At 31.8% G+C, this 12637-nt stretch overlaps 1 protein-coding gene across 2 annotated transcripts in view; it reads left to right on the top strand.

The window, feature by feature from the left end:
• The window catches only part of LOC130624113 (pre-mRNA-processing factor 19-like), a 20739-nt gene extending 8109 nt beyond the window's left edge, over positions 1-12630 (top strand). For both annotated transcript variants that reach the window (XM_057439682.1, XM_057439683.1), the window contains 22 exons: positions 2158-2307; positions 4182-4258; positions 4363-4420; positions 5303-5386; positions 5476-5552; positions 5824-5844; positions 6727-6768; positions 6918-6959; positions 7288-7362; positions 7447-7522; positions 7636-7682; positions 8301-8363; positions 8457-8537; positions 8842-8884; positions 8982-9013; positions 9339-9411; positions 9712-9772; positions 10127-10222; positions 10388-10487; positions 11261-11322; positions 11521-11564; positions 12188-12630. In XM_057439682.1, coding sequence (XP_057295665.1) covers positions 2158-2307; positions 4182-4258; positions 4363-4420; positions 5303-5386; positions 5476-5552; positions 5824-5844; positions 6727-6768; positions 6918-6959; positions 7288-7362; positions 7447-7522; positions 7636-7682; positions 8301-8363; positions 8457-8537; positions 8842-8884; positions 8982-9013; positions 9339-9411; positions 9712-9772; positions 10127-10222; positions 10388-10487; positions 11261-11322; positions 11521-11564; positions 12188-12285 — 1502 coding nt within the window. In that variant the 3' untranslated portion in view covers positions 12286-12630. The remainder of the gene's footprint in view (positions 1-2157; positions 2308-4181; positions 4259-4362; positions 4421-5302; positions 5387-5475; positions 5553-5823; positions 5845-6726; positions 6769-6917; positions 6960-7287; positions 7363-7446; positions 7523-7635; positions 7683-8300; positions 8364-8456; positions 8538-8841; positions 8885-8981; positions 9014-9338; positions 9412-9711; positions 9773-10126; positions 10223-10387; positions 10488-11260; positions 11323-11520; positions 11565-12187) is intronic.
• The last annotated feature ends 7 nt before the right edge of the window (positions 12631-12637 follow it).

Here is a 12637-nt window from a genome sequence, read left to right as displayed (position 1 = left end):
CTGTGCATTCTGCTTCTTCTAACAGAAGTGTTAAGTCCTATTAATAAACTGTTGAAATATTTTCCAACCGGCATTCTTTTATATTGCTCCGTATCAGTAAATCATTAAAGAGAATCTATTTTGGATGCCCAAATTAGGTGTCCCCAAAAACGGTATACCGATGTCCAAATTGGCCTGGATCAGCCCCAGATGGGTGCAATTTGGCCATGAAGAAATAAATTCTGTTCACTCCACCAAGAGGCGTTCAAGCTAACTTTTATTGATGTATGCCACTTTTATGGATTCATCTTTAATAAAACATAAGACCTAGACGATCGACTTATGATTCCCCAATTTTTTTTCCTTGTGATGGTGATACATTCTTACCAGACTTCATTTTAATAGATCCAAAGAGATTTACTTTCTAAACCCCTTTTATACCTATACAAGTAACAAGGGACTTTGAAAATAGTATTTAGCAAAGTTACATTGATTACCTACAATATCTTTCTTTTACAGTTAAAAACCTAGCTGGCGAAGTTGTACTTACGCAGGCGAAATTGTACCACTGTGGGTCAAAGAGTTTAAAGGGAAAAATTAGTTACAAAACATTCCACAGAGCAAAAGGAATATATTTTAATCCATAAATATTTAACCTGACAAGGGAAAAATTAATTAGATTATATCAATTAGACCATAAATTTGTTAAAGCTATATAACTAGTCAGAAATTAATAACTTTTCAGATTTATAGAAACATTTCTTTTACTCTAAATATTGTAGGAGTGTGGCATTCATACTAAATATACTAAAGTCAAATGTATAAATTGAAAAGATAAAAAAATCCAAAAATCATGAGCAATGTTTGTGTAGCAATAGTGATAACTATAAGTCATTATATACTACTACACAATTTGAAACTATAAGGTATTAAGGGTGTTACATATAATTGGTTCATAATTTACCTTACTGATAGATCTCAATTCCACTCAAAGGAAGGTGTAAAATCTGTCAGGGTAAAATCAAAATTAACATATAGTCCCAAGAGCCTACCAGAATACCTGGGTTCGCTGATTGCATCCAGGGTCTATTAACCCTGATTGAAAGCTGTGTGCTAAATGTGTGTTGATAAGCTGTTGTAAAAAGTACACTCATTTTCTGACCAGCTTGGCATTTTTAAGTAAAAATCTGCTAGGGTTAATCCCAGACTTTTCACAGTATGCACTGCACAGTAGAAATCTTAATTAAGCTAAAGGAATTTATTGTCTGTGACTGTTGTCCGCATCTAAGGATTACCATATAGGAAATTTTTATTAATTTTTATTTAACCTAAGAGATGTTTTCATACAGAGCTCATGCCCGTAAAGCCCGTTTGACAAAAGCAGGGTTGCAGTTGGTCAGTATTTTATCAAAATACTGTGGAAAAAGGGAGAATGTTTCAGGCGTGTGTCAGGGCTTCCTGAAATGTGAAGACTGCTTATTTTGTTTCAGTAAAAAGGTTATTATTGCAGAAAAGAGTGTAAAAGATCGTTAAATCCTCTTTTTATTGTTTTTGTTTTAACTACCTTGAAATATAAAGAAGTATCTGTTTTTGAAAAGCATATATACATTTTATAAGCACATGTGTTTCATTTTTGAAATTATTGCAGCCCTGTAAATCCGAAGTAATAAAAGTTGACACAAAATTGCAGACAGTAGGCAAACAAAGGCCAGTAGAATTTTGCATAACCTTTAATGAAAATGAGGTTGGCAAAACCAAATTAGAGGCACTTTAATGCCAAATGCTGACGTGAATTCATAGGGCTGTTAATGCTTATGTGATGAATTACAATATGTGTCAGTTAATGATCGTACAAGATCTGAAAGCGTAGTTAATTTGCTCCAAGTGCACGATATTCACAATTATTCAATGATGGAGGCAAGTGGGGGATGTTTAAACATGTGAAGCCCGAGAACAAGGACCAAGCATCTAGGGACTCTCTAAGTCCTAATTTCCTTGACTCAAAGTACGGAAAGAATGTTTAACTGAAAATGAAGTAATTTTTTATGCTTTGATTTAAAAATACTAAATATTGATAACAGAACGCGGAGTTGCTCTGCTTTCTAAAAATTAGGGGCTAAGGTTTGTATACTTTCTTGGCTAATTGTTTATTGATTATTTTGAAATATCTTACTTTAGTTAGTGGTGAAGTTCCTGAACATCCTGTTATTTCACCAGTTTCGAAACATATATTTGAAAAGCGTCTCATTGAGAAGTTTATCTCAGAAAATGGAACAGACCCCATAACTGGTGATAGTTTATCTGAATCCGAGCTCATAGAATTGAAAAGTTAGTGTTTTTTGTGTTCTACTATATGTAGCCAGGAACCCATCTTACTAAGTTTCTCCTCAAGTGTGCGAAGCATGACCATAAAAATTTATTAGGATCTCCCAGGTGCAAACATTTATTATCTACCCACAGGAAATGCCCCTGCTTTCGAACAACATAACTTTCTTCTGAAATAATATGCCCACACAATGTTTTTTCAAACTAATATTAAAGGGTCACTCCAGTGAAAAAAAATTATTTGAAAAAAATGTTATTTTGATAAGACAATACATAAATATGTCAGAGTAAACATTTTACAATTGTTAAGAATCGTTATTTATACCTTAATCAAGTCTGTAAACATCTTCATTTTCAAATAAATTTGCAAGGTTGCGTAAAGTCGAGGGAACTAGGTCCGAATAAATGAGCATGCATCACATCATGCAGAAAGTCTGTGAGCTCAGCAGCATACTTTCTAAAAGTTTGTTTACTTACTGTTTACATTGTTCGTTTATAAGACATCTTGTAATAATGACAAAGATTGTGATTCAGAAAACTTAGAATCAGATAAAGCAACGTTCTTAACAAAATATTTTCTTTTTAAAGAAATAAAAAATATATTTAATTGCTTTTTTTTTTTACTTTCTCTTCGTCAAAAAACTTTATCATTTGCTTTAGTAAAAAAAACTTTCTTACTTTACAAGCCAATTTATTTTTATTTCACTATTAAAATGCGCAATCAAAAGATCGAATAAGGTTCATATCGTGAAAGTTAGCAAAACGGGGGTATTAATATTGTATAAGTAAAAATCATTCTTATAGTTATTATGATAGGTCATAAAGGCGTTGCAGAAGCTACTGATGAAGTGGTTGTTTTGACAAAGCTTTTTTAGAAACTAAACAATAACAAAGATTTAAGAAAATGGGTACATTTACCCCCTGAAAATATTTGGCAGGTCCTTCCAGCAAAAAGCTTCTTTTTTGAATAACAAAAAAGTAGAAATTTGAGTGCTACAAAAGATACATGTGTAACTAAAAAACATTTTTGTTGGTGTTTATATCGGAAATTGGTATAATTTTTTTTATTTAATATAAAAATTTACAAAACGTTATTTGGTTGTGTTCTGTGGATACGAGTACAAATAATGAAATAAGAAGAAATGAGAAATTTTGATCGCGTTCACTAGCTAAAATGGCATTTTTACGAAGTGGCAAAAATTTATAATTTTAATATGGAAGTTTATTTCCTGGAGATCTCTTTTAAAAGAGATCTCCAGGAAATAAACAAGCATCAAACAAATAAAAAAATTTTAATTGCTTGGTAGATCACCTGCGCGACATATTTTGTTTAGCCATTTTTGACTGAGTTCTTTCTTTTTCACAGACGGGATTCTTCAAAAACTGACTTCTTTACACTTTTTTGATTGATTGATACATTAAAACACAGAGCAACTAACCATTTTTTAAAGATTTAAACGTAAATCACATACAAAAAGCAATTTAAATGTAAGCTATAGCTAGAAAAAAATTGAATGATAGTACAACAATTTTAAATAAAGAAAACAAGTGAAGTTAGTTTTTTTTATGCTTTTCTGAGTATGTATAAAACAAAAAAGAAAAAAGTGATTTTTACCGGAGTTCCCCTTTCACTTAGTCACCCACAGCAAATCACTCTTGAAACATTTGTTTCAAGAGTGATTTGCCATAAAGGTTCATTACAAAAGCATTAGTTTGTTTTGATAATTTTGTATAAACTAATATTTGTATATTTTTAACACTAACTTCAATTGCAACTTAACGTTTTCCCATGTGGTTGTCTCTACAATTATGAAAGCCTTTAATGCACCATTGGCAATTGTTGATTCCTTTATGACTAAACTGCTTCTAATTTCCAGCCACTCCTTTGACAAAACCTCGTCCTCCATCAGCTACAAGTATTCCTGCCATATTAAAAGCTCTTCAAGATGAATGGGTAAGTACTCTAGTAATTTCACACTTTACAAATTATCTGGTCAAATCTCACTTTGTTCTTTTTGGATATGTTTGTTTACTTTGATTTTTTGTTTAAAATTTTAGGATGCTGTTATGCTCCACAGTTTCACATTACGACAACAGCTTCAAGCTGCTAGACAAGGTTTACTTTTATTAAGCTATAGTTCCTTCTATTTAATTTGAAGGAAGGGCCACAAAGTATATTTTTGTGAATATGAGCATACTAAAAATTTAAAAACCCACATGCTGTTGTAACTCACAATTTTACACTTTCCCGAAATTATTCATAAAAATACAAAAGTTTATCTACAATGGAAGTCTGACTGTATTTTGTTGAACTCATTTACTACCCACCTGTTTTTCACTTCAATTGTTACTGCCAAAATTTGACATTTTACCGTCAGGACTCGAATATAAATGGTTAAATTGACTGTTAACTAATTGTACCTTTCACAAGCCAAAGATGCTCCCCAAATTTACACAACCAAAAAAACAAAAAACAAAACAGTAAACAGTACTTCTTAAATTTGCTAGAAAAGCAGAAATAATAATTTTTGACACTATTATAGCCAAAAATTACGGGAAATTAACTCTTGTAACTACATATTTTACACCTTAAAAAATCGCAGATGCAAAGTTTAAATAAAGTGTCAACAAAATATGTGCATGCTTTTTCCCATGGAATTTCTTATATGTTTAATACATATGTCGCATAAGTGTAGTTACAAAGTTTAAGTAAAGACTCCCACTTTTTATTATACATCCACTTTGTGTTAAAATCCCAGTCACTTTTTCCGCAATAATTTTGATTCTTTTTACCAATAAAAAATTGACTCAACTTGCCATTTTAAAACTTTATGGTCATGGAAATGACCGGGGATAAATATTTGTTTTAAGCGCATTGTAAAATGTATAATAATGTTTACATTTTTGCGTTTATTACATGTGCTTATGTTGTTAGATATATATTTTGTGAGCCTTGTGTTGTGATTGAATTGAATTTCTATTTTTTTTAATTTTTAAGAACTTTCACATGCGTTGTACCAACATGATGCTGCTTGCCGTGTCATTGCTCGATTGACTAAAGAAGCTACAGCTGCAAGAGAAGGTTTCCATCTTAAATATGTTTACCTTTTATGATAAACAGTTATGTCCATGTTCTATTAAAGTTACTGTTTGTTTGACTTTCTATTATAGCTCTTGCAACACTGAAGCCACAAGCTGGTGCTTCTGTCACTTCTGGCCAAGTATCACATGTGTCAGGTGCAACTAAGGTAGAAAAAACAACATTTGTTCACTCATGGTTTGCTTTCAGCTTGAACTTCATACGTTAGGTAGCTTGAAGTTAGCCTGGATTTATTCTCAGTTCAGGAAAGTTGGGTCCCATTGTGTCAGTAAAATCTATAAAGTACAGGTTGATTTAAGATATGCTTCAAAGGTTATGGTTAGGATTAAATGCCATGGAAATTCTGTTAGTTCTCCACCAAACATTCTGGAAAAAAATCTCTATGAATGAAATAATTTTGTTATTCTTGCTTCTTTTAGATTGATGACACAGACATTGTGGTGAGTTTGTTTTCTACACATGATTCTTTTAAAACCTGTTAAAGTGGTTGCTATTATACTTATTAAACTAACTAACTCATTCTTATTGATTATTTTGAAAAAATTATTTACATTGGTGGTGGAAGGCATAAATCAGGGATTCAAGAATTTTAGATAGGTGTTCAGTTGGCAAAAAGTGCACCTCGTGAATACAAAAAGATGTCATTCAAAATACACCTTTTTACCATGTTTGCTCAATTTCTGGGTTAAAATAAAGAAATAATAAACCTTAATTGAGAACAAAGATGATATAAATATTTGTCCTTTTATAAGAAGTTTTGTATTTACAGCATAAAAATATAGTATGTTAATGGCACCCCATGATAAGTTAAGGAGTTCTAAAATTCTTTTCGAACTAATGGGAGAGATTCAGTAAGAGAGTATTGTGTATTGGAGGGTCAGTCGAAAAATAAAATATAAATTGCTTACGTAAAGCGTAAGATTGCCAATGTGAAATACAAGTTTGCCAACGTCAAGTATGCAGATGGCATTTCATGTTTTTGCCAACGGGAAATAAATTGAATTAGAAAGGCTGGAAGTACACATAGAAACTTTGAATAACGTCACTAATTTTTAACTGACATGAAGTTGTCATAAAATATGTCATGTCATTTAAATTTTAGGTACACATTGGGCACACTTTTTATTTGATTAATAGTTTACGGATAGATAATTGCTTATCAAAGTATAATTAATTTTTTAAGTTCTGCAAAGTAAATGTTGTATTCAAGATTTTCTCTACTTTATGCTCTGATACAACTAGTGCAAGTAAAAGTTTTTGCTCTACATTATTGTAGCAGTCATTATTTTACTAAGTCATTCCTCTCTGTTATTTTGTTATAGGAACCTGCTGAAGTTGGCATGTCTGATGAAGTGCTACAGAAAGTATGTCTATATAAGTTCTCTAAAAGCAATTCCTCTGTTTCTAGAAGAGGATCCTATTGAAGTTATGAATCGAAAAATTTAACTCACATCAACTAATCTATTTGCTTTTGTGTAATTTGTCAATCATTTGGATAAATATGATATTTTAGTTACAAGACAAAGCTACAGAACTCACCAGTGAGAGAAGAAAGGTTTGTTTAACTTCTTTTTTTTAAGAAAAGACATGAAAGATCATAATATTTCTGTTTAATTTATAAATAAAAATACAGTTATTAAAATAAAAAAATAAAAATAGAAAATAACAAAAGCAATGCTATGAAAAGTGCTATGGTGAAATGTTGATATAAGAAATGAGCAATAAAGTTACTGTGAAAGTATATTTACGAGTTGAAAGAACTATTCCATGAGAGGATTAATTAATTTGTTATTAAACGAAGGTGTATTTTGAGCTATAATTGACGCTGCAATGTTTTTTCGCATACATGTATTACTTATGTGAATTTCTCTAATTTATTATAGAAAGGAAAGAAGGCCCCAGAAGATTTGACACCTGCTGATGACCTTCGTTCCTTCAAACAGATTGCGACGCATCCAGTATGTGGTTTTGTAAACCTTCTGTTTTCACATGCGTCCCATATTGTATCCATAAGCAATTCACTTCCCTTTTCTTTCTCATAGGGACTTCACAGTGCTAGTGTTCCTGGCATCTTGGCTTTGGACTTACAGGATCAGGACACTTCGAAAGCAATAACAGGTACAATGTACATCTCATTTCACATCACATTTTTTCTTATTATTATTTGAAAGCATCTGTGAACTTTGTAGTTGTGTAGTTGTATGTACTAGTTCACATAAATTTTTTTCCAGGTGGTATGGACAAGACTGCGGTTGTATTTAACAAAGAAAATGAACAGGTAAAACATACTGGTCACAGCTAGTATGGTTGACATTTGTCTGGTTGTGATTTGTCTTTGTTTGATCCGCATTAGGCTAAAATTTAAGTTCCAAAATTTTTTAGCTTTTAGCAGCATTTCTTTGTCTGTGAAGTTAAGTCTGTAAAGTATAGCTAAGCTCTAAACCTTTACAGGGGTCTTCAAATTTCAGTCGAGGCTGAATGTGCTTATTTTACCCACCTTTTCAGCTTAATTTGTGCTCTTCTGAAAAATAGAGAATATATATGATTAAATTCACAGTTGCCAATGAATATTTTCAGGATTTGAAGAATTAGAAAAGCTATATAGTTACCTATTGTAATTCTAGACTCACATTATTTTGTTCTTGAAATCCATAAGAAAATTTAGTCGGGTACATTTTTAACAAAATTTTTGGCCAAATCTAAGCCCAAGCGTTCATATAAACTTGATTCTTGTAAAAATTGTATTCCAGAGTATTACTGCAAAATTTATTAGTGCTCTCTTGTCAAATATTCATAGAAATGTTCGAGAAAGTCAAGGATTTACCTGACTATTCTGACTCTGGCCCTGGTCAATTTGGGTAGCGTCAACTAAACTTAAATCAATTTGTTTTTCTAGGTTGTTGCCACTCTTAGAGGACATACAAAGAAAGTCACGTCAGTTATATACCATCCGAGAGAAGTAAGTTATTGTCCTCTTGTATGATTGATGTGTTTTTTTCTTGATTTGAACTATTCATAACTGACATACCATGTTTTTCTGTTTTTATTTCAGGAAATTGCAATTACTGCATCTGCTGACAATACTGTTCGTGTGTGGAGCATACCCAATAGCTCTTGTGCTTACGTCATAAAGGTAAACTTTTGCCCTTCCCATTTTTATACCATTCGTATTTAGGCTGACCATAAAATATGTTTGTTTCCGGTTATGCAGTCACTTATTATTTTGAATAACAGTGGAGTTCATAGTTGGCTTGACGGTGCAGAAATATAATATAAAAGTTGAATTTGTTTTTCGAGCATCTAATTTCTCTCAACTTTCTTAGGTGTGCGGTCCTCACAAGCAGTATTCTCTTTATGTTAATTTTCACAATACGCCACTAATTATTTGTCTTAGATTGCAGCAGCTTACCGCCACGTCGATCTATTTTTTTTCTTAGGCTCACGATGCTGCAGTAACTGGCTTGAGCTTACACGCTACTGGTAAATGCGCATGTATTTATAAATCGGACTAAAGTTTTGATTAGTGTTGGTGTACTGTTTATTTTCTTCGTGGTTTTTATTTCTTTCTTACGTTTAGGTGATTACGTGTTGACATGTTCCAGTGATCAGGTATGGTGTGTTTTTAGGTTGAAATATAATTTTGATATATTTTTGCTGGCGAAATTCAAAAGTGTGTAACCTTGTGTGTTTTGTTAAAAGCAACAGCCATAGGATTAATTAAAAGGAAATAAAAAAAGAGTTTGAAACAGTAGTGGTTTATAGTCTTATGTACTTAGTGCACGAAAAGCTTAACTAATAAATACTTTTTCAAATTCGTTTTTATTTTCTATTAACTAGTGTGTTTTATTGTGTAAATTTTTGTTATTTTGTTCGTATTTTTCTTGTTAGATAAACACAGTATTTAACTTAGTTTCCTTTGTTGTTGTTTTTACAGTACTGGGCCTTCTCTGATATTCAAACTGGTAAAATCCTCTGCAAGAACATCTCGGATCCAAATGCTAGCCATGGTAAGAGCAAACCTTTTATTAGTTTTTCATGTCAAAGTCTTGTAACTACCAATGTTAAATCATTTGCTAGTAAACCCAAGTTGGATTTCAAAAATATGCATCCTCTTATGTAAATATGTAATGATCCTCTGGAATAAAAACATATTTAAGATATCCGAGACCTTTTAAGGAGCAATGCCTGTCCAACGTTTTTTCGGTTTTACAAACGACGTTATTTAAGCGTGTGCGTGCATAAGTATGAAGCAGGCTGAAGAAGTGAAGAAATTATATGAAGCAATAAAAAAAGTGTTTGTATTATAGGTTTAACTTGTGCTCAGCTACATCCTGACGGTTTGATCTTTGGAACCGGAACAACTGACAGGTTGGTGCAACGAAACACGATTTTTTTTTAGACAATTTTTGTTATGTTTCAGATTGATTTACAAATACTTTTCGTAACAAGTTTTAGTAGCTTACATAAAAGAAAATTTCTGACTTCATAATTTTATACTTAAACTAGTTTTATGGATGTGCACTCAGTGACGTCAGGTTATTTAGTATGCAAAAAGCAACGTGTTGCTCGTATTATTTTAGTGTTATATTTTCTGATGTTTTTTTTAAAGATTTTTTTATTTCTATTAGGAAAAATTGTGCAATTTGTTACAAGAGAACAAGCAAGTTGCTGATATGTTCGAAAATTTAAAAAAAGTATTTTTAACTTTGTTACTTTGTTTAGCGTTGTGAAAATTTGGGATTTGAAAGAACGAGAAAACGTGGCAAACTTCCCTGGACATTCTGGACCTATTACGTCAATCGCCTTCTCTGAAAACGGGTATGTATGAGTCCTTTGTTTTTTTAAAGGTGCCGTTGACTGTTTCTATTATCCGCCCATCACTTTTTCATACTGCTCAAAAATTTTGTTTTGTGTAAGAGTGTCGCATGAACGGTATGCTTCATGTGTTCAGAAGTCTGTTGTAACTTTCGTTTTCTTTTGTAGATACTACTTAGCGACAAGTGCTGATGATTCCGTTGTCAAACTTTGGGATTTAAGAAAACTAAAGAACTTCAAAACGATTACCTTGGATGAAAGTGATGAGGTAAGCACTAAGGATGGGAATACTTTTATTTTAAAAACTGTCAAATCGGACTTTACTTCATTTCGGATTTAATAATTATGTATTGAGAGTTAATATGAGAATTTTCAGTTGCAACAAATTAATTTGAATAATTAATTAATTAACCAAAAGTGAAGCAAATAATTTTTTTTATCTTTGTTTTTTTTGTGTGTATTTTACTTGGCTCGTTAAATTTAAAAAAAAAATTAGCGAATGTCGTTTTAAGAAATGTATTTTTGCGAGTCGATTCTTGAAAGGTTTCCAAACAACCCCAGCGAAATTTAATCAAATTCTTATTAAGTCACCATTAGCCAAAACCAAAAACATTGGGTCAGAAGAAGAGCCTCAAGTTATCTAAACTTACTGTTAACTGATAGTTTTTGTTAGAAACTATCAGCAAAAGGATTTTTAAGTGATGTACATCCAAGGTATTCATTGGAGACAAGATCTTTTTATTATAAATAATTGTTATTTAATAAATATATCTAATATAAATTGCATATATAAATATAGGAAGGCATTTAGTATATAGTAAAATTTGTAGTTGTATAAATTTGTGGTTGTAATAGTGATTCCGTACCTAAAGTTTTTGCGTAGTTATCGTTTCGCGTTTTATGTTTTTCTTAAAATATAGACTAAAATAAGTTTTTTAGTTTTTAAAATATGATGTCGAAAAACGTTTCATGCAGTAAGAAATACGAAATAGGTTTGTGTATCTCAAAAAAAATTGCGTGATCCCTATTTTCTTTTTATAGATCAAGTCTTTATGTTTTGACAAAAGTGGAAACTATCTAGCAGTAGCAGGTTCAAATATTCAGTAAGTGCTTTATTTGACTTTGTTACTACTGTAGCAGACTCAAATATTCATTGTCTTATTTGATCACGTTACTAGCACGTTCTAATATTCAGTAATTGTCTTATTTGATTTCGTTAATACTGTACCAGGTTCAAACAGACGTCTGGTTTTGATTTAGATAATTAGGCTACTGTTTTTCTTTTAATTTTTTTACTTCAGATTGTACGTGGTGAAGCAATGGGAACTGCTGAAGAAACTCACAGGTAGAAAAAATAGCATCTTTAAGTCGCGCACGTGTAAAAAATCTTACGAGCGGAGCTTGTATAAAAGATTTTTTGTGACTTTTAAAAAGTTTATTCTTGCAATTCAGGTTAAACTGCTAAAAAGGGTATTTTTAAAAAAGGGTATTTCTTGAAAAAAGGTATTTCAAAACCTCCCAAGCAACCAACACATAAAAAATGCCAATAGAATTTTGTCCGTTCTTTTTCTGTCCGCAATTCTGAAAGTTCTGTCCGCAATTCTGAAAATTCTGTCCGCAATTCTGAAAGTTCTGTCCGCAATTCTGAAAATTCTGTCCGCAATTCTGAAAGTTCTGTCCGCAATTCTGAAAGTTCTGTCCGCAATTCTGAAAGTTCTGTCCGCAATTCTGAAAGTTCTGTCCGCAATTCTGAAAATTCTGTCCGCAATTCTGAAAATTCTGTCCGCAATTGATCAGAAGAATCATTATTTGCCGGTAATTTTTTCATTATTAATTTAGTGTGTTTGTGGTTTTTATTAGAATGTGAATACATGTGCAGTTGTTTTTGTTTTCGTTGCTATCAAATTTGTCATTCAAAATTCTCCACGTAAAATCCCGCCTCTATGTAGCTTTCATTCTTTCACTTAGATCATACTGGACTCGTGACGTCAGTGAAGTTCGGAAAGAGCGCTTCATTTATTGCCAGCGCGAGTTTGGATAGAAACATCAAGTATTTCGCTCGCTGAAGAGATGAGCAGATGCAAAAGCGTATGATACGTGTATCTCACGTGTAAAACGATAACGGGTTGAAGAAAAATTAGCGAAAAGAGACATTTATAGAAACGATAATAAAAAAATAAAAAAAGAAACCGATGTTTTTAACACGTGTTTTTTTTAAGAAAATGTTTTGTTCCAAAAGTAAAGCAAGGTATCTCTAAAATAAAGACATTTTTTTTAATTTCTTGTAGCTTTTCGTACTCTTTTTCCGCTTGTTGTGAAATTTGTAGCGAGTGAAGTTTTATTTCCTACGTGCGAGAAAATTTTATCAGTGTACTTAACATTGTTTTTTCAGAAATAATAAAATTCTTAAAAAGCGTC

The sequence above is a fragment of the Hydractinia symbiolongicarpus genome, chromosome 13 (assembly GCF_029227915.1).
Source record: "Hydractinia symbiolongicarpus strain clone_291-10 chromosome 13, HSymV2.1, whole genome shotgun sequence".
In the NCBI taxonomy this organism is placed as follows: Eukaryota; Metazoa; Cnidaria; class Hydrozoa; order Anthoathecata; family Hydractiniidae; genus Hydractinia; species Hydractinia symbiolongicarpus.
This window is presented reverse-complemented; position numbering and strand designations above follow the sequence as displayed.